Consider the following 26,520-nt stretch of genomic DNA (forward strand, 5'->3'; position numbering starts at 1 on the left):
AAGAAGAGGGATTTATGTATTCTGGCGATGACGGTTTGGGAGGGACAGAGTTCAGGCGGGGTCGACGAGTCAGCTAAAAGGAACACAAGCTCAACTGCGTCACGTACGTTGAATGTCTTTCGAGGGAAGCCAGCATGATGTCACGGTCGAGCTTGGCAAGTAACCCCACCTCTGTCCGCCTTGATTCGATTCAGCTGTCCACCATGGCCAGCACTGGACCTGAGGAACTTCGAACCCGGGAAGTTGCAGCTTGTGCATTGTAACGCCCGCACCGATTGGCTTGATTGCATGTGCCTAATGTTTGCGGTTTTGTGGTTGAACGCAAAACCCCGATCAACTTGGCACCAACGCGGCGGTTGAATAGCGCGTGGACGGAGGCCGCCAAACTCTAAATTTCCAGGTCCAAGAGGACCAAGAGGATCACTTCCTGTTCCTCATGTAAGTACTAACACCAACTTGAAAACGGAAGCACCTCTGCTGCCCTTACAGTTTCTTTAGGACTATTGACAGAAATCGTGCACATATCATAGACTAGAAGAAAAGGTATGGTAATTCAATCTCCCAAAAGCCTACAGCAATGCAGCCCCGCCCCCTGTATATGCGATCCCTATCAGTGTTCCATCAAATCCATCCCTACGTTCTATTGAAAGCGGCATCTCTAGGGGTTCTGATCGAAATATATACTCAAGAAAGCAGACGTCATTATTCTTTTTATAACTGTTATTCGAACACCCTCGAGTCTGTTGATCTTGCTTTGTGCTAGTCATGAATGCCTCACCATGCCCAGAAATAGAATTGCCCATGCACCCTAGAAATCTCAAACGGCATAGTGAGCACCTAACTTCTTCATCGCAGCGCAGTCTTTGAATGCACGGGTGCAGAGGATGGCATGAATAATACTAAAACCCAGTCAGTGCAAGTCCACAAGATGATCATCGATGGGTATGTTCTGCAACGTACGCCAAGCACGCACACAGACCAAGAGCAAAGCCGTACTCGACCGACCCATACCTCCAGGTATAGTTGGTCACGTTGGAGATATCGACCAGTTGGACGATTGCGAGCGCCACATAGCCCAGAGACCCAAACGTGAGGATCAATTCCATGATGAAACGGATCATGGGTTTGATGCCATGAGTACGATGCTTGGCAAAGACTGCCAATTCAGAGATTTCCCAGATGGTGGTTGTGAGGCTCTAGTGTGATATTGTCAGCCTCGGAGGAGGTGTACGAAACAGCTGTGGGAATAGAGGCTCACAAGGGCTAGCCACACGAGCAGGGAGCTAACGTATCCACGAATACTCATCCCGTTCAAGATGCCCACGAGGACGAGAGATGCAATGCGCAGACCAATCTGGGCGATGGTCCAATATGACAGACGTGCGTCATAGTTTTGGACTGGCTTGGACTCTGGGATTGTAGTATAAGATTCTGTGGAGTGGGTACCAATAGCGGTGGCGGGTTGGTTTGCGAAGATGTCTATCGTGAAGGTCTCCTGAACTGGTGTGTATTGGTTCGAGAAACGGTCCGGTGAGAAGGTCTCCATCGGCGTGGCAGGTTCGACCCTCAGGCGGCGTCCACTTGGGGACGACCGCTTGTTCGTCCATGTGGCGTACTTGTTGGTGTTGTTTTTGTTTTTGTTGCTCATTGTGTCGTAGAACGAGGAATTTCGATCCGGCAACTGCAGAGTCTTGATGAATATCAGAGTTGCGGCTCAGAATGGGAAGTTTCTTTTCTAGTCGAAGTTAACAAATTACTTGACGTTGAACTTACGGGGATCAAATAACATACAAAGCTATGAAAACCAGCCGCACTGCCACTTATTGGATGAGGCGCAACGCACATGCATCAAGATCCAGCAACGGGTCACGACTTTGCACGCTGGCGGAATAATACCCATTCGCCAACAGGCGCGGTCTCCATTCCACATTGGCAGGTGTCGCAGCTTACCAGCCCCCCTACCACGCCTTATGAAGACTGGGGTCCACATAACTGTCAAAATATTGGAGCATTCACCTCAGCTCCGTAAGATCCGTGGAGAAATTTGATCCTGGAGTGGTCGGGTAGGTATGTTGAGTAAGGCTGAGAAAAACACTGCCTCGATCCTACAGCAATCCCGCGAGAAATTGACTCCCAACAACCTGCCACGCCTCAATGACTTACTATTTTCATCCTCTGCCTTCTTGGGTTTTCTCGGAAACCATGCGCCGCTCATGAATTTTGACAATATGACTTTGTTTCAGCCTGAAAGTAGACGTAAACAGCAAACTTTTACGGTAGGAAACAGGGTACATGTTCGAACTACAATACGTAGGCTAGAGCAGTGCCACATCACCCAAATCGACCCGCTGGTTTGTTGTAGTCGAACAATTGGCCCCTGGCTCCTTACCAAATTCCAACTGCCTGTTCCCAGCCTCTCAACCATCAATGCAAGATCGCACTACCCGGCTCGGCAAAAACATCAGGTATGCGACGGGCCGCATAATTAAATAATCGGGTGCAGGAATATAACCACAACTTCGGCCACACTACTTCTTGGTCTTTCTATATATCTTAAAACCTTTCAAGTCGAAAATTGTCGCTGATCCCCAGTTTTTGCGCGCATATTCATCTCTGAAGCCTGTTGCATGGCAGCGCGAGACCCAAGTCATGGCCGGCAACCAGAACAAATTGGCCTTAGAAGACGAGCTCAAAGACCCGAACAAATCCAACACGTGAAACTCTTGATATGGTTCGTGCCCACCGTGCTTACACACATGCATACAGATCAAAAGGTCTTGGGCGACTTGACAGTGACCCCGAGCGAATGGCAGTGGAATGATTTCAGAAGGGTTGTCATCGCTCTCTTCTGCTCATATACAGAGTGTGCATGGCTTGGGGCACGATATCCGCGTTTTCGTTTTTAGGCCTTGGTTTCCATGCTGCCTGGCCGTAAAATCATATTCGGTCCCAAGATATGGCGAAGCGTTCGTGATAGGGGTTTCTTGAGGAGGAAGGTTCGTCGTCGAGGGGCGTTTATACTTCTGACACAATAATAAATTTATATTTCTGCGCATGCATTGCGTGCTTTCTATGGGTTTCATTAATGTGGAAATCGTAGCTACATTAGGGAGCAAGTTGGGATGACGTGGAGTAGTTATATAACGTTGATAACAATAACAACGATCAAAGTTTTGAGGGGTGGAACGAGATTTTGTTTCCTATCACAGTAGCGTCAAGTAAAATGCTCTGAAGGAGCATTGCATCCGAAACCTGAGTCTCAATTCATCACACGTTGATCGATCGTCTAATGTGAGAATTATCAACAAGTCCAGTCCTCACCCTGGCCCCTGTCTTGGTCCGAATACCTTCCATGATTTGAGCCTCAAGTCTGTCCAAGTATTTCTCGGCCTCGTTGACATCCTCGTCGACCCCATTATCTGGGCGCTTGTCATACATCCACCAAGCGCCCACGATAAGCGCCGTCAGAGGGACTGCGATGACGAAGTAAATCCACAGATGGGGGATACGGCGTCGCCCATCTCTGTCAAGGTCAGCGAAATCAGGGAATCATGAAATTCAATAAGAGGAAATACCATTTCCGAAGTCGAAGAAGGTCATGCTGAAAATTGAGGACAGGAATGTGCCAGGCAGGAATATCGAGCCCATCAGGGTTAGCGTTTTCATGGATACACTGTCTCGTCTGCTCGCGCCAGCCAAGCGATGTTGCTCCATTGCGATGGCAGCGCTGAGCCTGGACTCTCTTTGGTTTATGATGCCGTGCATCTAGTGATTTGTTAGTCCATTTTTATCAGCGCCAAAGGCATTCTCAAGAGCTTACCACCTCTCTTTGAAGCTTGAGTCGTTCCAGAGATACATCGGCATAATGTTTCAGGCCTTCCAGCTTGGCCGTAACGAAATCCAGTCGACTCAGCAATACTTTGTGCAAACCTTCCAATTCTGGCGTCTTTTCTTCCTCTGGCAGTTGCTCCCAGTAATAATCTGTCGCTTTGCTTAATCTTGTCACAACATTCTGCCACGCTTGTGGCCGCTTCCACATCGCCTGTGAATGAGATTCAACCATATCATGATTGATCGCATCAAGGGTGAGATCCTGGTCAGAAGCATAGCCAGCGGCGGCTTCCACTTTGTACCGTCCGCTAAGCACGTCTTCCAGTCGGCGAATCTGCTCGCGGATCTTTCTCTGAGTGTTGTCGTTTTTGGCAGACATCTCGTGGCCTAGGACGAGAATGGGTAATAGCAAGGCGTGAGATGTTGGTTGGGCGCACGCCTTCAGGCGCCTCAGAATGGTTTCAATCTCGACTGAATCTGTTCCCTTGAGGTAACCCGAGGTGATCCGCGTGTTGAATGAATAGGAGAGTATCATTTCCCAGCCTCTTGAGTTTCCCTTCCACCGAGCGTCGGATTTGCGGAATATGAATTCTAGAAGTCATCAGCTAGGTTAACCGTAACTTTACATTGTACATAATCTTGGCACCGACTGCAATTTTATAGAGGTCCAATGCCGGGTTTGATGAGCATCCAATCGTCGTTCATGATAAGCCATCTTTGCGCAGAACCTGCCTCACACACTACTTACGAAGATATGCACCATCTGCTTTTTCGACAATTGTCCACCAAAAGAATGGACCAACAACCGTTGAAGTTTCTATCGCACGGTATGGTAAATTCATTTCCCGTACGAGCGATTCGTACGCTTCCTTGCTGAAAGAAATGACCGTTGGATCAAACGTGTGCGCGTTCAGTGCTTGATGGTGTGTGCTGAACCCTAGGTTAGCAAGCAACTCCATCCTCGTAGATCCCTTACTTGCATCAAACGAATGCCATTCTTCAATGCGAAGCTGTTGTCCAGCTTACGAGGCGCAAACACACCCTGCGTCGTGACGGTGACAAGGTCAGCAGCCTCCGGTCTATCTTGTTCTGCTTTGGGGTAGTTATCTCACCTTGCGGGCAAGAAAACTATCAAAATCATCCGAGCTCAATGAGTGCACTTCGGGAAGCGTGTTAAGTGCTGGGTCCTAGATAATACATGACGCATTAGCAGCAGAGCCAACCCTTATTTCCGCGGCGGGTCATGTCGAACGTACCGAGTAATTCAAGATCTCTAGGTAGCTCATGGCTTCTGGAATGGATTCGGAACCCCGGAGATATTCCTGGAATAGTAATTCGTCCATTTTGTTGGATTATGTGATCTCCCCTTGATGTCGACAGACTAGAGACGAGTATTAAGGAATCGGGTTCGATCCCTATTTTTTCATGTGTTGCAAAATCACGTAATCCAGCCTCTTCCCAATGCAATGAAGCCGTCTCCTCTTTTCTCTTCGTTACACAGTATGCAATAAATCCGAAGATGCATACGTATGATGGATTGTCATTGGGCGGAATGCTGCATATATGCAAGTGATATCGCCAGTTGGCTTGCTATCGTTCGATCTCACGGAAACCACATCTTACACATATATATGGAGCGCACGTCGCGATACTGGGGAAATCGATATACGAATAACGTTTCGCACAAGCTGGGTAGGCCTAGAGGTCCTTACGAAGCCTTTGTACGAACGAATATTCAATTCTCTCCACCGACTACTTTCTCCAGATTGCCCGCAACATTCTATACCAAGCTCTCCGGCCGACCTCCAGACCTTCAAGGGTCTCAAAATAGAATACGAGCATGCCTACCGCAAGAAACCCGACTGTCATAGGTGGTTCGTGCGTAGCTACCAGCACTACTTGGTTCCAGCCCACTAGCACTAGCCTAACTATCCTCAATACAATACACATGTGTGCCCCAACACCTTCGAACCCGTATGCATACAGAAAGCCATCTCCAAAACCCCGGCCGGCTCCCACATCCTCGACGCCGGTTGCGGCACCGGGATCTCTGTCGCACAAATGATAGCCGACATCGGCCTCGATATAACCGGCATCTATATCCCGCCCAATATGGTTGATCTGGCACGGAGCCGCTTTATAGGCACACTTTTCGTCGGCGATATGTTGACCTACGGTCACCCGTGGGCAACTTCGCTGCCGTCTAGTCATCTACATATCTACAGCTGCTTTAAGCTAATTTTCATGCAGCGTGTTATATATATGCTTCTGCACTCCCACCGGGCGGGTCATTTGTTTTTGGGTCAATTCCGATTTATCTTTATGCTTAATAATGACTCGGCTTATGACGAGTTTGAGGATAAGGCGGATGTGGAGGACTACCATGCGCCGTTCATGGGAGAACAGTTGCCGACCTGTCCTTATCTAGGTAGTGTCAAAAGGGATTTCAATATCTGCTCACGGACTATGGTAATGCATCATAATACAAATATAATATTGAATACGCCGTAGGTGTTAACCCTCGGTACCTCTACAAGTACTTCCTTAAGGGGCTATAGATGATATAGCGGGCCCTTAAGCCGCGTCGGGCGGTTATACAGGTAAACTTGTAGCCAAACGACTACTAAACCTCCTGTCCCTCCCTAAGTCTGTGCTACAACCCCTGCCTGAACTACCGATAAGTGTGGTAATGTGGCACTTAAATTCGTCCTCAGGGGTGGGATGCTGCTGATGTGCAGAAGATGCTCGACTATTTTTTGTCGCGACAAGTCGTAGTATCTGCTAAGTGGGGTTCTCGTCGAGCGTATACATCTCAACCATACGCTCAAGTGGATAGACCGTAACGTGGTCTAGACGCTCGCAAGAATCGCGGCGAGAGGGGGTCCGATAAGAGGTCGGATTAACGATTCGAATTCTGGACCGGCTGTCGAGTTATATTCCGCCGACGTAGTGCTTGACGGTCGACTGGCTAGGATGCTCGTAATCCTAAACTGCACCAATCTCCCTATTATCGCTGGGTAGGCGAAGTCAACAAGGTGGGCAGCGCGCCGTAAGGGTTGACTAAACCCCCTTGTGTGTCAGCTGCGGGAATCGAACCCGCGACTCGTCACCGACCCAAGTGGGCGAGGCTCAAATCGGGACTTATCTACCAGCGAAGTGACCAACTACACCAGCCGACATCATAATACAAGTCTCTCAGAATTTCGCCGGTTACGCGATTCATTCAGAAACATTGCACGACTATCATAATGTGCCGAAGCTTCGAGTTTATCATTGTAATACGATGATATAGTTATATGTATGTGACCATAGATAAATATTTCATTACAATGAGCTTGTCGGTCAATGGGTTCACTCAGTGAAATATACTTCGAAAACATAACACGTACGGATAATTCCAGATACTTAACCATCCCAACCGCGAGATAATCCCTTCAACCACCATGTTGCGTGCCAGCACGTCTTATCATGTGATGATACCATATTCAACTCAGCTACTCAGAATCGCCATCGAACTTATTCATAGTAACGCAGGCAGAGCCAAAGCCATTCCAAAGAGAAAGCTACCTGCAGCAGCAGTCACCATCGGCGCCTTTGCCTCAGAGCTCGAACCGGTAGTAGCAGATGCTCCCACAACCGAGGTCTGCGTGCTCACGAACGTGGTATCGGAACTCGTGATGGTCACAATTGTCGAAGCGACGGACTGCGACAAGAGGGTCGTAGAAGCAGTTGTTGCAGCACTGGTTGTAGCCCTCATCGTAGCGCTTCCACTCGACAAAATCGTGCCGGTGTAAGTCCACCCGCAATCGGACATCAAGTCCGTCACGTCTTTACTCACTTTATAAGCGACATATTGAAGAAAAAACCGGGAGGCATGTTGTATTTACCATTATCTGTGCGATCTTCGATCTGCTGCACGTTTCGGGCAACACAATCGGCACAGTCTGTCAAGGTGCTCTGTGCAATGGTCGATCCGCACACACAGTCGTTGTAGCCGTCGGAGTTGCTCGTCGACTCATCACAGGTTCTGGAGAGTTCGAAGATATTTAGACAGGCATCGACACTGCGGCACGCTTGCGGGACATCGTCGGCCTCAACGTTGTTCTCGCAGGCACCCAGGGCGACAAGCGTCAGAATGATGGGGAGACTATCGACGCGCATATCGGTGTTATGAATGATTTCAAAGGATGAGATTGAGATACTGGAATATTGATGATGATGTGTATGATTTGATGGGGTTATTGTGATGTTTCTTATATCAATCTAGGTCCTTCGCCAAGAACTAATCAAGTCGTGCCGTACATGTCTCCACACGTCCATTACAACGCAGTCGGTGACAGGAACGCGCAATGAATATACTTGGCAGAAACAGGTCGTATTTGATGTCGCTGTCTATCTTGGTTCTCGCCACTGACATCGATTGCTATTGCCGGAAATAATGAATTTTGTCCGATTAGGGAAGAATACAGGGAAGATTACCGACACAGCCCTCGTCGACAAGCTGAAAATACGTCTGCCCAGCTGTCATGCAGATCAGTGCGGAATGGTTATTGGTATGAATGCCAGCACATGTCGCGTATGCCTGGTTGTATGCACTGAGGTGGAGGCCACTTGGCTATCACCGGCAGAGCCAAGCTATTTAAGCCACCAAGTCCTAGGAATAAATCACTTTCGCTTACTACCACCAACCACGAAACGTATTTAGAGACAGTAAGTATAAACTACAGTACCTATGTACTGTAGAGATATCTTTTGAACTGAGCATACTAAGTCGCAATCCTGGTCTACAAAAATAGGATATGTGTAAAGCTTAGATGGTCAACGTGGAGTCAACTAAATCCCAGGATTGAACTGCCACCATCTGAAACCTGTTACTGCTCAAGGACAGACACTAAGCGCCGCTTCTAATATGGACCACACATGTACGGTTAACAGAGAACCATTCGTCTCAACTTGGCATGCATCGTTGAGTAACTCCTCCATGTCCAATACGAGCAAATACATTGCAGGCCCATCAGACAAAGTATTCTAGCCACCAATCACGAGTGACTCACTTGTGGAGGCCTTACCCGAGATCTTCGCCGATACTTTACTCGGCTCGATCTTCCGATCGTAGTGGTTCTCGCCTACTTGTCTAATCTTCCTAGAGATATAGCATTCAAGATTCGTTGTGGGATTGGGAATTTAGTTCTTGCTGGTGCAGAATTCCGTTTGGCGAAACAAAGAAATTTGGTAATAACTGAGGCAACACCAACAGCTCGGTAGAACCAACATGAAGAAACGAGACTACTTTGCCGCATGACCTGCGTCCAACGCTTAATTCATGTCCAACAGTTTGTCGGTCATGGGAATTTGGGCAGACAGGGGCCCAACATAAGAAATTGACAAAGAATGTAGGGAATGCTTCTATTTGGGAATAAGCCCTGTAAATCTGCTCAACCTCACATTGTCGACTATTTCTTTCCAGCAATGTCTTAACCCCTTTTAGTTCCGCATTTGCCTTATTGTGAATTATAATACTCGCTTGCTGTGAATGCAACTACTACGCTTGAACGTTGTCTATCAGCAGCTAAACATGCATCGCTATCTCCAAGATATTTTAGTAGCACACTGCTATAGCAATGACTCCATTTCCTCTTTAGCCCATAGCTGTAATACCTTTTCTTGCATCCAAGATTTGTATTCCCACATCTCTACAGACCACCTCTAGCGAGGCAACTGTGACCAACTTCCATCAGTCCTCCGCTCACATGATGAAAGAAAGAGTACTTTTCTCGGTGAACGTGATATCTTCATGAGTTACTAAAAGCTCGAACTATTCCAGTGTACCATCGTTTGTGGTTTCACCCCTCTGCTAACTCCAAGGAAAATGGAGATTCAGAGGTTGTAATCATGCTCGATTATAGTCGTATCTAAAATGAAATATCGAGCCATGTTATTTGTCAATCCTGATTCTCTTCACTTAGTTCTGTTTCTCGCAAGTGACAGTCTTACAATTTTGCAGCGTCCGGCATCATGCACTATTCAATGTTAAATACAGTGGCATTGGCTGGGTGCCGTTGCTTTGTAATAGCGAAGTCGTTGTCCAGCGGGACCTCAAGGTTAACACCAGGTATGTGAACAAGCAATGCTCCGTAATGTGACCAGTGGGAACACAGAGGCTGATGACACTAGCTGCTCAAAGCCTATTTGATTATTCAGTCCAGGTGGGGGACTCGAGATATGATCCATCATTTAACTATATCTGGTACCAGGACCGAGGACAGCTGAACACACGGTTCACTGCCTGGTACATACCAGGGTTACTGTATCGAGCAGAAGGCGATGATATTGAGAGAGGCATCGCTGCTATCGAAAGCGTGTAAGTTATCTAATTGCAATATCTGGGGACAATATGTCAGGGTACGGCTAGGCCGAAGGCAATAGTACAGAGTGATGGGGAGTAACGGGCGTCCCTCCTACGTAATACCGGGTGGTCACTGGCGGTCTCAGGTAGGGGTGCCCACGGTGATGCATTGATCTCTTCCCTCTCTATCTTCCTCCGTCTCGACTCCTTACTTATAGCCAGCCGAGGTTCTCTCTTGGATTCTGGATGTTTGCTTCCGTATGTCTGTGTTCCTCCGACTTCGGCCAATATCTTGGACAGCGGCTCCTTATCTGCAACCAAGCGATTCCCTATCCGCTGCAAACGGCTTCAACGGCTCTCTAGCCGCCACAAACGGCTTCCTACCTGGTGGAAGCCGGCCCGCCTCGGATGACACTTGTGGCTCTGACAACTCCTTCCCTATCCTACTTCGAGATGGTCCTTATATAGATAGCTAGGCCGCCGCTTGGACCCGGCATAACAGCAGGGTCGGCGATGCCAAGGATCTTGACTCTCGTCATCCCAAAGCTTCACATAGATTGTAATCATGATTCGGGAGTCTTTTGTCCGAAACACCCCTCCGGCGGCCCGCCGGTGTCCTGCGTTCAGTGTCCTGACACCCACTGGTGCCTATGGCATTCTGTTCTCTGACACAATACGACGACGAGGCGACTAACGAGGCGACAGCCTTGATACCCAGTATACTAAGAATTATGAGGCTGCGTGGTATGGCACATTCAAAGATGCAGCTGATATTCCGGATCCGAAGCCTGGTCTGTATGAGCCTGAAATCTTCGAGTCATATGATCCAAATTGGAGGGAGTTCATTGGGTAAGTGCTGGTGATAACTTTGCTCAAAGTCGCCCCTCTGTACCAACCAATCGGACAGAACACAGCTTGTTCAAGTTGTCGAGGAATTCTCGTGTTTGCTCAGTAAAGACCTCATACTACGCATCGAGGATGCGGTAGAAGCTGCGGCAGTTGGCGGCATGCGACGCAACGGCACATTTCCAAAGGATGACAATTTGACCAGCGAGTATTCAAACATTGCAATCATGCGGGCATTGAATGTAGGTTGCATTGGTCAGTACACTATCGCAACGAGATATGTTTCATTTAAATCAAGGCTAACTTAGAACGCAGGCACGCGACGGAACAATCAGACTCTCATCGAGTTCGCCCGGCAATCTGGCAACGATATCATGGCTCTCTTCCAGCGAGAGGGGCAAAATGTCTTGGGTGAATACAACGCTCCCAACTACTATGGAATCGTCAATTGGGCCCTTGCCGCCAATATCGCCTACGGACCGGCCGATGCCCCAATGACTCTTGGAGCGCCGTTAATCATCCGGGAGCTCTGGAAAGATATCGCAGCACACTACAACCCATTTCTTGGCAACATGGCTGGACCATACGATCGCGCCTACACCCGGGATGCAACCACGCACTCGGCCATCATCTCCTTGACCTGGTGGGGCGTGTTTGGTCGAGAGTACGGGCCGCAGCCACTGAGAGGCGAACCTGATCTGCTATACGACGTGGTGCAAGGCGCTGCCATCGCACTTGTTGTCAACCACATTGCAGAAAATATCGACGATGACACCGCCTCTGTCCTCAAGGCGAAAGGGTGGTGGGATGGCGAGCGATTCATTAATAAGACAGTCTATGAGAGCACCACCACCAATCAGAAACGAATCGCCACATCTTGAGTCAGCGCTGGACTTATGATCGGTGCCTACACCGTCAAAACCGACAAGGGTTGGGGCGATCAATTCGTCCCTGCTATCGTACACTGGGCTAGTGAACCTGAACACAGCACTTATCCATATAATGGCTTCTTCTCGCTGTATCCGACGACGACGGCCATCGAAGCCGTGGCGGGGCCAAGTTCACTGACTATCTCGTACCCAGATTCGACGGCCGAGGGGGCAGATATCTTCACGTTTGCGCTTAGCGGGATCCCGCCTTCGTGGACGCTTCCATCGAAGAAAGGGAACATGATTACGGGCTTTGACAATCTTCCTTGTCTGGGCGTCAATGTATCGGCGCCAGGATTGCTTCAGCTTGAGGTTGTCTATGGGGTGCAGTTGAGGGACCACTTCATTTATAATATTTCCTATGCGGTGCCAGCAAATTTCTCGGGGACTCCGCAGATCGAGTTCGAGTTGAAGCATACATGCTGAATGGTAAATAGCTGGCCTGTAGCTCCTGCGTTTTGTTTGGTTTTTTTTTGTTTTTGGATGGAAACCATTATTGAGCCATGTATACAGGCGCAGTCAGCTTTCCAAAATGGGGTTTCGTATTATACTATGCTAGGAATCTTATATCCCCACGCCTAATCCCGACATGGAGCCCCTATTTAGAATTTTCATTATTTACAAACCTAAGCTCTATTACTCTGCGGGCAATATCAGACTCTATTATGAGATTATAATAAGTCAAACCATTGACGTCTTGATTTAATTATCACAATATTTGAATCAATGTAGCATTATTAATACAAGAAAAGATAGAATTCCGAAGTTTTAAGATCCTAAGCTCAGGCCCTTCTTAGTAAATGGAGCCTTGAAGCCCTACAGTTATAGCAAGGGGCAAGCAAGGCTAATCGTGTGAACAACTGGTACAGTTGGTATTTACATACAATATACCTACAGCCTACATAGGCAGTCTATTTGGAATGGTGTCTTAACCTAAACCGAGAGAATAATCTCAATTATTAGTTACTGAAACCTCCCATGCGTGAGATATTACGCTCGATGTCTCTTCCGCATTTCCACGGCCCGTCACAACAAGTGGATATGACATGTTCGCCATGAGCTACCAATTCTTCCCTGCTGTCCACGAGGGGTATGATGCCCAGTTTATAAACTGTTATTGCAGTGATAGTTCACCCTCGTTGTCGGCTAGAGCTGGAGTTGGGACTGATATCGAAGCTCTACTCGCCTATATGATAGAATGGAGCCCTTGACTTGTTCTCTGCTTTAGAGCAGCACTTGCTAAGGTAGTTCTTAAACCTTTTAACATCTGCACAGGGTGCCAGATAAGTTTTGGCCATCCAATAAATTGTGACGGTGCGGTTATAGGTTAACCGTTGTCATTGCAGACCGCAACGACGACTAATGCTTAAGCTTCAGGCTCTTTTCGACCAGATGCATGTCTGCCAGCTGATGAGGGTAGTAAAAGCGACACTACAGGTCTCTCAGCAATGTTATTGAATCGGTGACTTGACAGAGAGCAGAGAACAGAAGCAGTCATCTGGTTCTCACACATCCAGCCATCCTGTATGGTAGCTTGGTTGGGGCGAATGCTATCTTCACGCGTGTGGCCGACTTCCTCAGCAGAAGCTGCACCTCGTCGCTTCTTTGTAGATATATAGTGCATCTTGGTGCGGATGTGGATACGATAAGCCAGAATAGATGTGAAAGGCAGTTAACAATCGGTGGCTGTTGAATAGGGGATAGTGTAAGTGTGTCGGCGCCTTTTAGCACCCTGAAGTAGCAGAGTTGTGCTGAAGTGAGGCTCTCTCTAGCCTCGGGGTTTTCTGGACGTGTCGCTGTGAGGTACAGACAGCAGTAATAATGGCCAAGGATATACATGTATCCCTCCAACCATACAACAACCATTGAACATCAAAGATAGTTGTCTCGTCTGAGAGATGGATCTCCCAATTTGAAATAATCTCTTGATGTTTTGTAGCCAGCTGTGTCTTCTAATATGTCAGAGAACAGAATGCCATAGGCACCAGTGGGTGTCAGGACACTGAACGCAGGACACCGGCGGGCCGCCGGAGGGGTGTTTCGGACAAAAGACTCCCGAGTCATGATTACAATCTATGTGAAGCTTTGGGATGACGAGAGTCAAGATCCTTGGCATCGCCGACCCTGCTGTTATGCCGGGTCCAAGCGACGGCCTAGCTATCTATATAAGGACCATCTCGAAGTAGGATAGGGAAGGAGTTGTCAGAGCCACAAGTGTCATCCGAGGCGGGCCGGCTTCCACCAGGTAGGAAGCCGTTTGTGGCGGCTAGAGAGCCGTTGAAGCCGTTTGCAGCGGATAGGGAATCGCTTGGTTGCAGATAAGGAGCCGCTGTCCAAGATATTGGCCGAAGTCGGAGGAACACAGACATACGGAAGCAAACATCCAGAATCCAAGAGAGAACCTCGGCTGGCTATAAGTAAGGAGTCGAGACGAAGGAAGATAGAGAGGGCAGAGATCAATGCATCACCGTGGGCACCCCTACCTGAGACCGCCAGTGACCACCCGGTATTACGTAGGAGGGACGCCCGTTACTCCCCATCACTCTGTACTATTGCCTTCGGCCTAGCCGTACCCTGACATAATAATGGATACTTGGACGGATTAAACATGTGAACCTTACAACTCAGTGCACTATGCTGCAAGGATAACACCTCTACTTGATCACTACATCGCATGATTAACACTTGCGCGTCTTGAGATTAAACCGGCGTGGTAATGTATATCCAGAACTTGAAACCAAGTACGTTAAAGGTCGAGAGATCGCCCTAGAGAATGGGCCGAAGAATTAATAGCACAGTGCGTCATGCTCAAAGTAACAGTGTAATCAGAAGAAGTTATCTTCCCCCACAGTGGCGGTGCAAGTTCCCACACTCAATATTGATATACAAATACCAAATGCCTCACTTATTGATCAACAAGTATTGGCCGGTTGGCGCAACGGTAGCGCGTTCGACTCCAGATCGAAAGGTTATCCGTTCAAATCGGGTATCGGTCATGTGTGAGTAAGTGTTCATTGAATATTTATGAGCATTGCTCAGATTTTGCTTTTGATGCTATAATTCAGTACAGATTTGCCTTCTAGTAACTTTGTAAACCTTTACTCTTTTACATATTTCAAGATATATATGCATTCGTACCTCATTATTAACATTTAACATATGTACATATAAAAATAACTTGCAGATGAGTTAACAGGGTGCTGGAGATATGCTGAATAAGTAAATTCGCATTGCAGAAGTAATATTAAACTATCGTCGACAACGGCCTTAGCTTGGTTTCATTATATCCTTGGTACATATATCTTCACGTACATAAAAGCTCTTCAACATCGTCGAGTCCGTCTTATTCGAGGAGCTATGCTTATCCGGCTGTCACAGTGCTGACGGTGATATAGCCATAGACTGCTGTATACAGTAGTTAGTCGGACCAAATATCAGCGATACACTGGTGTTAAAGATCTTTTGGTCTATTGGCCGAGGGGTTAGTTTCTCCTTCCGACACCGGCCAGACCGTATTGAACCCTAGGCGAGAAGCCCCTAGTGCAAAGGAGATGGAGATGGAACACAAATATTCAATAAGGTCTACTACATAGGTGGATAGCCACAGAAGAAAGAGCCGTATCGCTATAATTAGATTAACGGGAATGACTTAACAAGCAGAACAACATAATGAGATCTCGATAGGTCGCTTAACAGGCTTGAATTCATCAAATAGAATCTCTCTAGGCCTTGGGCCTTAGCAGGCACCAATCATGAACAACTGGAAAAACACAAGGACTTCTTCCTCTCCCGTCATCTTTTGTCCTTTTCATTTATTCTCACCAACAGTCCGTCCTTGGACCTCAATAGTTCCTTATATATTGTTCCCAAAACAGACTCATCGCATATTTCATCGGAAAATACCCTTCCAAAAACCCCTGTCCCTACGTCACTATTCATTGCCACTTTAACGCTGGAATAATGACATCGACAAGCGCAACCGAACAGACAGAACAGGCCAAAAACGGGTTCTTGAACGCTAGCGATGATGTGGAAGCAAACGCGCCCTAAATCGAAGAAGCCAAGCTGGTAGACCACGCTCCCATAATATATATTCACGGAATCATGGTTACTTCCACCTGGACTCAATATTTATTGAACAAGCACTGAAAAATCGAATAGTGGGTTTTACCTGTCACAAGCACACTGTCCAACATTTTTCTGTACACGCTGGATAAAATCGTAGTCGCCAATATCACCCTTGTGCGTACCTCGACTATACCCTTCCCACTAGCGCTGCATCCACACATGAACAGTAAAACACTGGTAAACGCATTCGGGCACTCTTTGAAGCGACCATGAATCTCGGTTGGGTGAGTCCTTCTTCGCCTTCCCAGTTGATGACAGCATGCAACACCTAAACTGACGACTCATGGCGCAAACAGTTTCCTCCTCGGCGGCACAGCCGCAGTCCTTCCCATTGGCAATATAGACCGCATTTTCGATACGGAATAGCTTTAAATCATCTCGAATCGGCCCTCTGCGGGACCGCGCCCAACATGACTGTTGTTGTCGTCGGCCGTCTTCTCGCGGACTCCGGCGCAACAATTTGGCACCCTGACGCTGCTGTCGGCAGTGACTTCGGTCCGTGAGCGTTCTAGGTAGTTGAGCTTGGCTTTTGTACCCTCATCCATGTTCATATATTACTCAGAAACTACGGTAGTACTGATCGTGTAGTACTTCAGCGGTCTTTTCTGGAGAATTGGTACTGTTCTAGGTACCGTGATTGGTGATGGGCTTTCTATATCAATTTCTGCATTAAAGGGATCTTCGCCCCCGTCTACCTCTTCCTGGTTCTTTCGTTCAAACTGCGACTTGGGAGTAAATCGACACAACTCCTCTGGGAGGTCGACTTCGCTGGCAGTATCCTCAGTATGGCAGCCATAATACCCCTCATTATGACCATCAACTTTGGCGGAAGTGTGCATGCCTGGAATAGCGTTCAGGCCATTGCCCTGTTTGCCGTGACTGGTGTTTTCTGCAATGCCTTCAAGCTACAGCAGGTTTCGCGTTATTCACAGCGAAGACGCAGCACGTTCTCCCAGTCCAGTTCTTGCGGACCAGAAATGCCGTGCTGCTTGTCAATAGAATGGCGGCTGTCAACGTCACAGAAGTCATCACTGTCTACTATATACCGCTCTCCTTCCTGTTCAGCTGGGGCGACAACCATATCAGATCTACAGTGATGCTTCTCAGTTGATCTTTGTCCCCAGCGCGTAGTTCCTATGCAATATACATCTCATGTCACGATTCGATCACTTTTAACAATGTTATATCTTTGGAGGTGTAATGAAGATAGTTGGGGGAGTGCTTCTTTGTAAGTTTCTAGCGTTATTCTACGACACTTGACAGTTTTTCTCACTCCGAACTTTCTCAAAAGAAAAGAAAAAACAGAAAAGAAAAAGCTCGTATCATTACTAACAAACCCACGGAGATAATATACGGCCTCGAGGTCCTCGTCGGAATCGGGGCGGTATATCTCATCTAAGCCGGCTACGCGGTGATCCAGACCATAGTGCCACCCGCGAAGATGACCTACTCCATCAGCTTCACAACGCTCGGTTAGTTCAGCCACTAATATGTATGCTTCAATACGCAAGGATAAAGCAGTGCTGTATGCCTGGTTGTTTCGGTTTTGTTCTCGCAGACTCGCAGAGGAAGCTCTTCAAGGGGGAGATGAAAATTGCTACATGATGGTTTATCGATCGTTTTGATGGCCTATGTGACGGTTGCAAGGTTGTGTTGGAGCAACGCCGGGAATATAGCGACAGCATTGGTTGAAATGACTGAAATTCAGGGAGATTCCCAGGTGCATTAACAAGACGTCATGCCGCGGCATATTTCCGTTTGTCATTAGAGATGAAATGACATACTTCATCGATTTTTTTTGAAAGAACCGGCTTGGTTTTGATTCGCATGTGCCATAAATATGCACGAAAATGTTGTCGCAGCTGGTGGAAGCTGCCAAATGCCGGGGCGAACTATGTCAACATCCAAGTTTGCGGCCGACTGACGGAACAAGTGACATAACTTTAAATGCAAGAGGAAACATAAGACAGCGTCCTATCTTAAGGCCGTAGTCGTGCTGTGCCAGTTCGACAAAATTCCAGAGGAACTGTTTCTGAATTACGACGGACACGTTCAGACGGATATCTGCCGTATTGATGCATTGACGGATGCAACTTTGACACTTGAGCACATGAAAAGACACCGACTGGCTATGATAGCCGAGTCATGTGGAACATGAAGCCGTTTGGTTGGTATCAATGGAGCACCTGCACAACCATGTGTTCACCAAAAGCTTATGTGAAACATGGAACCCTAAGCGAGGACCTGCATGCGTTGACTTACGGCAAATTTGATACTGGATCGTCATGATACAGAATCATGTCCCTAGACAGTTACTCCGGGATCAATAGAGGCGAGACTCAAGTGATCAGGAGCACAAAGATTTGATGAATATTCATGCGTTTGCTACTGTTACGATACACTTGTGGTCCAATGCTCGGCTGTTGACCCTCCCATTGTTTCATGAAATGGGAGAGACTGCTCGTTCAGTTTGCAGATAACATCGATCATTCCGAGATGTTCATTGTATATAAAAGATTAACGGCTTCCTCGCTACCAATGCCCCGGGGACAAACTTTCGAGAGGCCCTCAATAGCATCAAGAATTATACCCGATCCCCATTCATCATGGAGGTTCCTACGGAAAGCCTACCTAACACAGGTCCTACTCCGGCGGAGGCGCCGTCCACACCTCCCACCGAAGCCACCAGAGGCAAGCTCTCCAAGTTCATGAAAGCCAGGTGGCTCCACCCACGCACAAAACGCTACATCCACGCGCTGGTCGACGCATCTATTTGCTGGGTGGTTGGTTTAACCCTGGCTTTCGGAATCATCGAATTCAAGGTTTCGTTCGATGACGTGGACCATTCCGAGTTCATTCTCCTACCGCTGGTCCGATTCGGTGGATATGTACAAGCACCATACCCATGCCATGCTAGGTAAAAGGGGTGTAAACTCTGTTTCTGACGCTTTCCAGATATCCATCATCTTCGCCATGGCCTGCGGCATTGCCATCGGCACGTGTATGCAGTCCCTCGGGTTATGGCGAACGCAGCACATGGGTCCCCATAGAGCCAAGCACGTCGTGTTCGGAAAACTGAGACTCCGCATGTGGGTTTTCACCTGCTTATCCATCGCCCTGAGCTTTGTGCTGCCCGTGTTTGGGAGCCATGCAGTGCGGGTATTGAGTGCTGTCTCATGGCACACGCGGGGAAATGTGACGTTTGATTCCACCTCATCACGGATTCGGGAGTTTGTAGTGCTGCATATCATGTGCTTAGTCACGCTGTGCGCAGTGACTGGAGGGGCTATCATCCGGGAAAGGCGGCTGGCGCCCCTGGAGGACGAAAAGAAAGTCAGGGACGAGGAAAAAGGGGGTCATGTGAGTGAGTGAAGTATTATCACTCGTGTAGTCGCAGTAGTGACATGTTAGGACGATTGTGGTCGGGTCGGCGGATAAGGGAATATTCTCATCCGTGTAAGCAGCGACACAAATCACGATGGAGATAGCGTGCATGAAGAAATTGGATGACTTTCAGGCGTATGGATGGATTCTTGGTTCATTTTCTTTTGAAGTTAATATAACAACGTATCGAATCCCCTGGTATATTCATTGGTATCAAAGTGAGTTAAGAGGTTTAGGTTGCGATAGTCTCAACTATAATGTTGGTAAATAGGTCATTAGCAAGCCTGGTAAAGTATTGGTCGTATCATGACATAAAGATGGATATGCTCTTCCTTGCAATACGACCCTGCACCTCTTTATTTGGGGGTTGCCCATTTCTGTTTCTCTGAGAAAGGCTTTGAAGCTCCGGTCAATACCACCTCTCAAGTAAATGATGTATTTAATAATTTCTTACTTTTTATATAGTCATCTGTGCAGCCCTGTCCGTCTGCCATAAGATAACCGCCCCTGCCTGCAAAAGAGGCTATACAGGTGCACATTTTTTGTTCTTGGGCTTGACTAAGACGCTCCAGTGCCGATTTTTCTACGGTGCAAATATTTAGCAGCTCTGATTGACTTATGGTCGACGTCAAGTGTTACATGGGTCTTGGACATAAGCAAAATGTGGCTTTGTGGGTCTTTTTATCCTTTTATACTTTGGTCAAACTGTTGTGATGCTTTGGAGCCGCAACTCGAAGTTACAACCCCACCTACTTTGCTATAAGTACCTCTCCAACCCACTAAAGCGGATTGATTGCGATGAAACACTCTAGACGAAGAAATGCTAGAAGAGGGTGAATCCAACCGTCGACGAGCCAGGCAGAGAGCGACAGGGGCTTGGGCCGCATAGTCCGCTGGCGACGAGAAAGAAGACCTCGAGCCGAACTGGCGTTCAAACCCGGTATCATAGAGTCATATCAGACGGTGTGTAGAGAGTTCGTTCAGAAAGAAGATCGAGGTGACGCTCGCACACGCAAGCCAGTCCAGAACGCGAATTCCAGCTATGCGGCATACACAGTCACGAATATGGAGCGATCGCGACGCAAATAACAAAAGACCAGCAGAGCTTATTCGTTAGAGGGTAAACTCATCAACCACAAGGAGGAACCTCAAAACGCTGACCCGTTTGCTGAGACAAGCAGAAAACGCCGAGCGCGAAGAAGAGATTGACTCGTGGGGAGATGGTCTTGCGCGGGAGGATGCAATCAACATAAATTAGCTGGAAGATCTGTATTGTTTACGCAAACGTAAAATAAAACTTGCAATGTAGAGGGAGAATGCCAAGTCATGGGTCTACGGTGTGGGAGCACCAAAGCGGCAAGGTTGAACTTGGCAGCCACCGAAGAGGCTCAGTACAACCCGCAGAAGGCCACCACGTCGTTAGCTCAGTCGCAAGCTCCAGCCAAACCTAAGAATGCGAAGAAGAACCAAGCCTCGGCAGGCCGAAATACGGCGCCGAGGCTGGCAGATTTGGAAGCGAAGAAGTCGGACGTGCCGTACAAAGATCAAGATAAACCTATCTCCCCCAGATCGTGAATTGCAGCCAACCCAGTCACTACGAGCAAGAGTCAGGACTCGACGGCAAATCTGGCTGCCAAACAGGTCAAGGTACGCAACTTGAGAGACTGGGTGGCAAAGGTCGAAACAAGGTAGGCGAGCAAGGCGAAAACAGCCATGGAGCGACAGAGGCGACGAAGCAAGAAGTAAGCAAGACGGAATGAAATTAGTAAGGGCGAGACGAAGCTATCGTTGTCGAGGCTCGGAATGAAGCAGTCAACGACAAAAAGCTGGAAATATGCAAGACGGGCATGTCCCAACAGGATTCGATCACGATTAGGTTGAAGATTACTTGAGTTGGGATTGAGTTGGCTGTCAGATGAACATGCATGATATAGCCTATAAGGTTCTTGTCGATCAATATGGAAGAGAGTCTTAAGAAAATAGGAAAAGAATGTTGGCTAGAATCAATGAGTGGCCGCAGTTGTATAAATCAAAACACGTCGATAATCAGCAGCATTGGGAAGTACCAAAGTGGCTGGCACAGTGCAACTACAACTGATAACTGTAACACAAGTACCTTATCGTACCCTTTCATGCTTGTGTCTAACTGCTTCCATTCCGACCTTCTTTCGACCATTGCCATGAGCATGCGCTTCACGAATACATTCCTGGCCTCGTCTCGACCTTAGCCGCTGAGGTTCTACTGCGCCAAAAATATATTCTCTTAACACCTCTCAAATTCAACACCGCCTGTGGAGCTTTGTGACCTCAGCATCTGCGTTGCGACTGCCTGGTACCTCGTCGCCCCGATTTCACCCAAATCCCCTGCCTCGACTCCCTCAGCCAAAATGGCGACCGAAGATGCGCGCTACCGACAATCCTCCCAATTCCGCCTGTGGTCCTTCGCGCCCTCCCACCTCGCTTCCCTACGTAGCGAAAGCAACATGCTCGCGAAAACAGCCATCTCAGCACGTCTACAATCCTCCAATCCACCCGTTTGCCCCATCCCTGACTTCCTCACCCCAGCCGAAGAAGCCTCCCTTTTGACGTACTACACCAACGAGCTCCTGCGCGCCGCCGAGTTTTGCGAGCTCCCCACCGAGATCCGCGCCACCTCGGCCATCTTCTTGCGCCGCTTCTACGTCACTAACTCCATCATGACGTACCCTCCGACCGAGCTGCTCAAGACGTGTCTGTTCTTCGGGTCCAAGGCCGACGGGTTCTACATCCGGCTGAACAAGTTTGCGGAGAAGTTCCCCAATACTACCGGCGAGGAGGTGATTGCGGCCGAGTACATTTTGTGCCAGGGAATACGGTTCGCGTTCGATGTGCGGCATCCCTTTCGGGCGCTTGAGGGCGCTATTATGGAGTTAAGACGGCTGGAGAGTTTTGAGAACGATAGGATTGATCGCGCGCATGGAAATGCTAGGAATATCCTTAAGTACAGTCCGTTAGTCACGGATGCGTATTTTCATTATACGCCGAGTCAGATTATGTTTGCTGCTTTGTCACTAGCAGACGAGGATCTGGCGGAGCGGTTGATAAAGAATGCGTTCTCAGGGGCGCCTTGGGAAGTCGAGAAGAAGGTCGTGGAGGTGGTGCAGTCGTGTAGAGAGATGTTGCAATGCGAGCCGCCAGAGAAGATGAATGACGTAAGTTTTCCAGGTTTATGCCTCGTGATACAGTAGCATCATACTAACAGCTGAACTAGCAAGAGGTCAGGAAGGCGATGAAGCCTCTGATCAAGAAGCTGAAGAAGTGCCGAGATCCCGACAGAGTCGACTTGGTGGCCTTGCAGAAGGCGAGGAAGGAACAAGCCGGACAGAAGCCCAAGAAGCCCAAGTCTGGACTGCAGGATGATGAGGCAGTCTTTGGTGGAGCCCTCGTTGACGAACGCGAAGCTAAGAGGCGCAAGATGGCCGAGGCTGCCAATGATCCCTTTGGACCTGCTCTAGGTTGAGATGAAGTGCTTCTGACCAGGACCAATGCAGGGAGGCCGACGAAACACCAGGATGGGCACGAGACATAAGAACGAGGCTATACGAAGAGTGATGATGCTCCGTGGACAGCTCTATACCCCATCACTTTTGACATTAGTCACAGCATGATCTAGTAATGTACAAATGCTTTATATACAGACGTTGAACATTGCGTAGGTATTGACTCGGCCAACGATGAGTCTGAGTTTATTCGGATGGTGGAATAGAACTAACCGTACGACGTACAACAACAGCCTTTGCTCGTTTATCTATATTTGTAGAGATGGCATGTGCATGTCCGGCTTCCGACTGTACGCCCTTTATGATGATATCTTGCCACGAAAAACCAGACAATTCATTTGAATCAAAAAGACTCGAGCAAAATCATGCCTTGACGCCCAGGAATCACGACACCGTTGTTCGCCAAAGCATATGCCAAGAGCTAGTTAGCGTGTACACAGCCACTGCCTTGAGCCACTGTGGCACTAGGCCATAAGACGTTAACCTTGGCCTGATCAGGAGCACAGAAGAACCCTTCTAATAACACACTTTTCTACACACTTTTCTGACGAACAAGAGAGAATTGAACCATATTTTCCAAGTAGTCCTCGCTAGTCTGAAACTCCCAGCTTGCCCACTCGGACGTATTATTGAGGTGCTCCGTTGCTCATTATGTCCAACTGCCTAGCGAAGGGAATTGCGTCCGACACTAACAGTAGGTTCGATGCTCAACAATAATCATTGTAAGTATACCATGTTGAGTATGCAATCCTGGTAAGTTTGTGGGCATCTAAAATCTGTAGGAATATTATGGTGTAGTACATGACAGTAAATACGTGGTATCTTGCGAAGACTTCTATTAGCACCCATGCCCAATATCCGTTTTTACAAATTGACATAATGCATCCAGATATCTTGCTCTTTCCGCGAACTAAACCGACTAATTCTCAAAATATCCTGCATCTGTGCATTACTGACAGACAACACATTCTTCGCAACAAAGAACCGAACACCCTCTGTACAAGGTGGCGAAGTAAGCGATCCCCGATACGTCCAGAACTCATTGAATTGTCGTGCCTCCTCAAGCGCAGGTATTGGGTACATATTTCGTGTATGGATCTCCGCATCCGTTTGATTGAAATTCGGGAAATTTCCCGCCGTCCTGTTGGTGCCAGCAGCTCTCGACGACGGAAACGGCATCTGCCCGAAGAAATCCGAATACGACTTCAGTTCCGGATCAACCATCATCGACAACACAGCGCGCTCGCGGCCATTAGCATCAACGTGGACGAAGTGCAGTTCGGCTTTGGGCCGGTGGCCCTGCACGGTGTGGTCGGCGGGGGCGTGAACGTGCCACGAGATGAGGTACACAGTTTCGTTTAGGGTATCTGTTTCAGCAAAGGTGAAGCTCGGCAGCCCCGTGATGTTGGTGCAGGCGACACCTTCGGTACACCCCGCGTCATAGGACAGCTGGAAGGCTGCGCCGTAGCCCCAATTGTAGTAGTGGCCTGCTACGCCTTCGGCGGGATAGTTGAAGGTGATGGCCTGCGCGTTGGAGGAGCCTTGGTCTGTACGCAACTGGATGGGGGCTTGCATTGTCCCGGTTTGGCAGAGCTCGTAGCCTGGGGAGACGGTTAGCATGGATATTACGGGCGTGCTGTGAGGAGGTTGGGTGTGTCTAAGTCACTTACTGGCGTCTAGCCCGCCCCAGTCGTAGGACTCAACGTATGTCCATGCCACTGCTGCCGTGGCACGTTTCCGTATAGTTGGCCCGCAGGCGGACACTGCGCCTGCGAGCAGGCATGGTATGATGAGATACTGCGCTATCATTCTCGGAGTTGGTGTAAAAACGAGCGTGGGTTACCTAAAGTGTTTATGGTAGAGTTGGGAAGTAGCACGTAGAGAAGCATTTCGATCTCAACGTGATTCATCACCGCACTTATACACCCTCTGCTGTTGGATATTGCCCCATATCGTGTCAGGCGCACTTGTCGGTAATTTTATGAGGTTCCGATCTCCGCGCCCTTGGCATAGAAATCAGGGGCGTGTCACTCGTGGCCCAATTCCAATCCACATCCTAAGAGTCTTGGCTGAGCTTCGGCCACTCCTATAAAGCGACCAGAGCCAAGAACGTTGCGAGTGTTGGCATTGGGACTTTCGTACCATGGATATGCAAGTCTACTGATGAAATATGAACGATGCTAGAATGACCCGTTCGAGACTCTTGGTGTTTCCGTTCGTCGGTAATCACATATTGGACGACCCGTTACTCGGGGGGTCGCATCCTGCACGTTGTTTCCCCAATCGAACTTGTTTCCTGTGGTCGGGCTCGCCCCGCGAAAAATCCAATTATGAATTGCAGCGATGTTCGATGTTTGTTGGATTCTGCCAAACCCAGAGATTTCTACTTCCCCGTGCTGCTATAGGATCAATAAGTGCCACTAGCTTGGAGGCGAGTCAAATACCCTGTCGTCATTTGAGTATTTGTCGATCACTCGACGATTTACCTTAGTATCTTTCCGTGATCTACGAAGTATGAAGTATCAGTGGAACCAGACTATTTGACGTGCCACAGGGGACAATGACTCACGGTCAAGGCTTCTCCCGAACAGGTCGGTTCCAAATGCGGCCCTTTTCATTTGGTAATTGATACTCCGTACAAGTATTGACTAATCCCCGCGTAGCCAAGAGCCTGGGGCTGAGCAACGCATGGAACTAGGTATCCCTTGCATCAATAAACCTTACTCGAAGTGTGCGATCCATCAGCTTGGGGCAGGTGCCCAGCGGAGTGACGTCGAGAAGAAGTTGAATATTAGTAATACAGCTCTCCAAATATCTTCACTGTTCGTGCGGTATAGCCCTATGTTACACCATTTTTCTCTCTAGGAAGGTGTTAACGAAAGATGAATTGAGAGAGCCTTATCATTCTGATCAAATTAACAAAGTACCTCAGCAGGTATGAATAATCGGCTAAGCCTAAACAGGTCCTAGAATAGAATCTCCTTAGCAGGTGAATAGCAGAACAGAGCCTTAATAGGCTTGGACAGATGGACTTAGATGACAAAAGTACCTCAACAGGCACGATGAACAGAATAACAGCTTAAAAGGTCGTTAAAGCAGCTTGATGCGAGTGCATATGGGGTTTGAATTGTCGTATTGTGAGGTCAAGGAACAGTGGAGCTGTGTGCCAAGATGCAGCCGAGAGTTCGGATAACTATCGGAGATTACACTCTTTGAAAGGAGTTATACGCTTAGAACTTGGCTCAGCTGACCGAAATTTCCTAAACAGACCGCTTCTTAGAATCGAACTCCGTAACATCCAAATCGTAGCCACGTTTCCTGACACACAGCCGCACCTATACCTTCTATGTATTAAGGAAACTTAGTTAGCTAGCTATCTGGCTGGCAGAAGGCCCTCTTGAGCTGCCTATGTTATGTTATCTATAGCTATAGAGTCAACCCCCTTAGGGTCACGCATCACAGCTAGAGCCTTAACAGGCGAAGGGAACGAAAATCCAATTCTATTACTACTCTCCTG

At 48.2% G+C, this 26,520-nt stretch overlaps 9 protein-coding genes and 2 non-coding genes across 11 annotated transcripts; 5 read left to right on the forward strand and 6 right to left on the reverse strand.

Moving 5' to 3' along the window:
- Positions 1 to 476: 476 nt before the first annotated feature.
- Positions 477 to 1,941, reverse strand: BCR38DRAFT_2922 (uncharacterized protein). Its single transcript, XM_040854474.1, has 4 exons — positions 1,792 to 1,941; positions 1,259 to 1,735; positions 961 to 1,196; positions 477 to 899 (listed from the first exon to the last, which is right to left on the reverse strand). Exons 2-4 carry the CDS (start codon positions 1,646 to 1,648, stop codon positions 818 to 820), a joined length of 708 nt encoding a protein of 235 aa, XP_040720639.1. The 5' UTR covers positions 1,649 to 1,735; positions 1,792 to 1,941; the 3' UTR covers positions 477 to 817.
- Positions 1,942 to 3,076: 1,135 nt separating this feature from the next.
- On the reverse strand, positions 3,077 to 5,371 carry BCR38DRAFT_415789 (uncharacterized protein). The gene is made up of 5 exons (XM_040859050.1): positions 5,088 to 5,371; positions 4,580 to 4,802; positions 3,821 to 4,422; positions 3,576 to 3,765; positions 3,077 to 3,521 (listed from the first exon to the last, which is right to left on the reverse strand). The coding sequence occupies exons 1-5, from the start codon at positions 5,172 to 5,174 to the stop codon at positions 3,268 to 3,270; spliced, it is 1,356 nt and encodes a 451-aa protein (XP_040720640.1). The 5' UTR covers positions 5,175 to 5,371; the 3' UTR covers positions 3,077 to 3,267.
- An 86-nt stretch (positions 5,372 to 5,457) lies between these two features.
- BCR38DRAFT_415792 (uncharacterized protein) lies at positions 5,458 to 6,367 on the reverse strand. The gene has a single exon (XM_040859051.1). The coding sequence runs from the start codon at positions 6,040 to 6,042 to the stop codon at positions 5,584 to 5,586; it is 459 nt and encodes a 152-aa protein (XP_040720641.1). The 5' UTR covers positions 6,043 to 6,367; the 3' UTR covers positions 5,458 to 5,583.
- Positions 6,368 to 6,906: 539 nt separating this feature from the next.
- BCR38DRAFT_t40 lies at positions 6,907 to 7,009 on the reverse strand. The gene has a single exon. It is a non-coding gene; the product is annotated as a tRNA-Thr (tRNA).
- A 62-nt stretch (positions 7,010 to 7,071) lies between these two features.
- On the reverse strand, positions 7,072 to 8,232 carry BCR38DRAFT_415794 (uncharacterized protein). Its single transcript, XM_040859052.1, has 2 exons — positions 7,719 to 8,232; positions 7,072 to 7,659 (listed from the first exon to the last, which is right to left on the reverse strand). The coding sequence occupies exons 1-2, from the start codon at positions 7,990 to 7,992 to the stop codon at positions 7,352 to 7,354; spliced, it is 582 nt and encodes a 193-aa protein (XP_040720642.1). The 5' UTR covers positions 7,993 to 8,232; the 3' UTR covers positions 7,072 to 7,351.
- Positions 8,233 to 9,995: 1,763 nt separating this feature from the next.
- BCR38DRAFT_491923 (uncharacterized protein) lies at positions 9,996 to 12,378 on the forward strand (the record flags this gene model as incomplete). The annotated part of the gene is made up of 5 exons (XM_040864685.1): positions 9,996 to 10,192; positions 10,883 to 11,026; positions 11,085 to 11,278; positions 11,339 to 11,825; positions 11,910 to 12,378. The coding sequence occupies 5 exons, from the start codon at positions 9,996 to 9,998 to the stop codon at positions 12,376 to 12,378; spliced, it is 1,491 nt and encodes a 496-aa protein (XP_040720643.1).
- Positions 12,379 to 14,876: 2,498 nt separating this feature from the next.
- Positions 14,877 to 14,948, forward strand: BCR38DRAFT_t6. Its single transcript has one exon. It is a non-coding gene; the product is annotated as a tRNA-Trp (tRNA).
- A 1,108-nt stretch (positions 14,949 to 16,056) lies between these two features.
- BCR38DRAFT_453707 (uncharacterized protein) lies at positions 16,057 to 17,557 on the forward strand (the record flags this gene model as incomplete). Its single annotated transcript, XM_040861624.1, has 7 exons — positions 16,057 to 16,059; positions 16,114 to 16,198; positions 16,447 to 16,575; positions 16,756 to 16,962; positions 16,992 to 17,186; positions 17,397 to 17,464; positions 17,501 to 17,557. The coding sequence occupies 7 exons, from the start codon at positions 16,057 to 16,059 to the stop codon at positions 17,555 to 17,557; spliced, it is 744 nt and encodes a 247-aa protein (XP_040720644.1).
- A 1,129-nt stretch (positions 17,558 to 18,686) lies between these two features.
- Positions 18,687 to 21,475, forward strand: BCR38DRAFT_519522 (uncharacterized protein; the record flags this gene model as incomplete). Its single annotated transcript, XM_040865136.1, has 3 exons — positions 18,687 to 18,968; positions 19,036 to 19,444; positions 20,774 to 21,475. The coding sequence occupies 3 exons, from the start codon at positions 18,687 to 18,689 to the stop codon at positions 21,037 to 21,039; spliced, it is 957 nt and encodes a 318-aa protein (XP_040720645.1). The 3' UTR covers positions 21,040 to 21,475.
- A 160-nt stretch (positions 21,476 to 21,635) lies between these two features.
- On the forward strand, positions 21,636 to 23,160 carry BCR38DRAFT_519523 (cyclin-like protein). The gene is made up of 2 exons (XM_040865137.1): positions 21,636 to 22,655; positions 22,715 to 23,160. Exons 1-2 carry the CDS (start codon positions 21,852 to 21,854, stop codon positions 22,961 to 22,963), a joined length of 1,053 nt encoding a protein of 350 aa, XP_040720646.1. The 5' UTR covers positions 21,636 to 21,851; the 3' UTR covers positions 22,964 to 23,160.
- A 707-nt stretch (positions 23,161 to 23,867) lies between these two features.
- BCR38DRAFT_404184 (alpha carbonic anhydrase) lies at positions 23,868 to 24,812 on the reverse strand (the record flags this gene model as incomplete). The annotated part of the gene is made up of 2 exons (XM_040857820.1): positions 23,868 to 24,604; positions 24,674 to 24,812. 2 exons carry the CDS (start codon positions 24,810 to 24,812, stop codon positions 23,868 to 23,870), a joined length of 876 nt encoding a protein of 291 aa, XP_040720647.1.
- Positions 24,813 to 26,520: the final 1,708 nt, after the last annotated feature.

Source organism: Pseudomassariella vexata (assembly GCF_002105095.1).
Source record: "Pseudomassariella vexata strain CBS 129021 chromosome Unknown BCR38scaffold_1, whole genome shotgun sequence".
Lineage (NCBI taxonomy): Eukaryota > Fungi > Ascomycota > Sordariomycetes > Amphisphaeriales > Pseudomassariaceae > Pseudomassariella > Pseudomassariella vexata.

Coding starts and splice junctions, on each gene's coding strand:
- BCR38DRAFT_2922 (XM_040854474.1), bottom strand. CDS start 1,648: ATGAGCAACAAAAACAAAAACAACACCAACAAGTACGCCACATGGACG. Junction 1,197..1,258: donor TGCTCGTGTGGCTAGCCCTT/GTGAGCCTCTAT, acceptor ATATCACACTAG/AGCCTCACAACCACCATCTG. Junction 900..960: donor GGTCTGTGTGCGTGCTTGGC/GTACGTTGCAGA, acceptor ACTGGGTTTTAG/TATTATTCATGCCATCCTCT.
- BCR38DRAFT_415789 (XM_040859050.1), bottom strand. CDS start 5,174: ATGGACGAATTACTATTCCAGGAATATCTCCGGGGTTCCGAATCCATT. Junction 3,766..3,820: donor TCAAGCTTCAAAGAGAGGTG/GTAAGCTCTTGA, acceptor ACAAATCACTAG/ATGCACGGCATCATAAACCA. Junction 3,522..3,575: donor CTTCTTCGACTTCGGAAATG/GTATTTCCTCTT, acceptor ACCTTGACAGAG/ATGGGCGACGCCGTATCCCC.
- BCR38DRAFT_415792 (XM_040859051.1), bottom strand. CDS start 6,042: ATGACTAGACGGCAGCGAAGTTGCCCACGGGTGACCGTAGGTCAACAT.
- BCR38DRAFT_415794 (XM_040859052.1), bottom strand. CDS start 7,992: ATGCGCGTCGATAGTCTCCCCATCATTCTGACGCTTGTCGCCCTGGGT. Junction 7,660..7,718: donor CGAAGATCGCACAGATAATG/GTAAATACAACA, acceptor AAGTGAGTAAAG/ACGTGACGGACTTGATGTCC.
- BCR38DRAFT_519523 (XM_040865137.1), top strand. CDS start 21,852: ATGGCGACCGAAGATGCGCGCTACCGACAATCCTCCCAATTCCGCCTG. Junction 22,656..22,714: donor CGCCAGAGAAGATGAATGAC/GTAAGTTTTCCA, acceptor CAGCTGAACTAG/CAAGAGGTCAGGAAGGCGAT.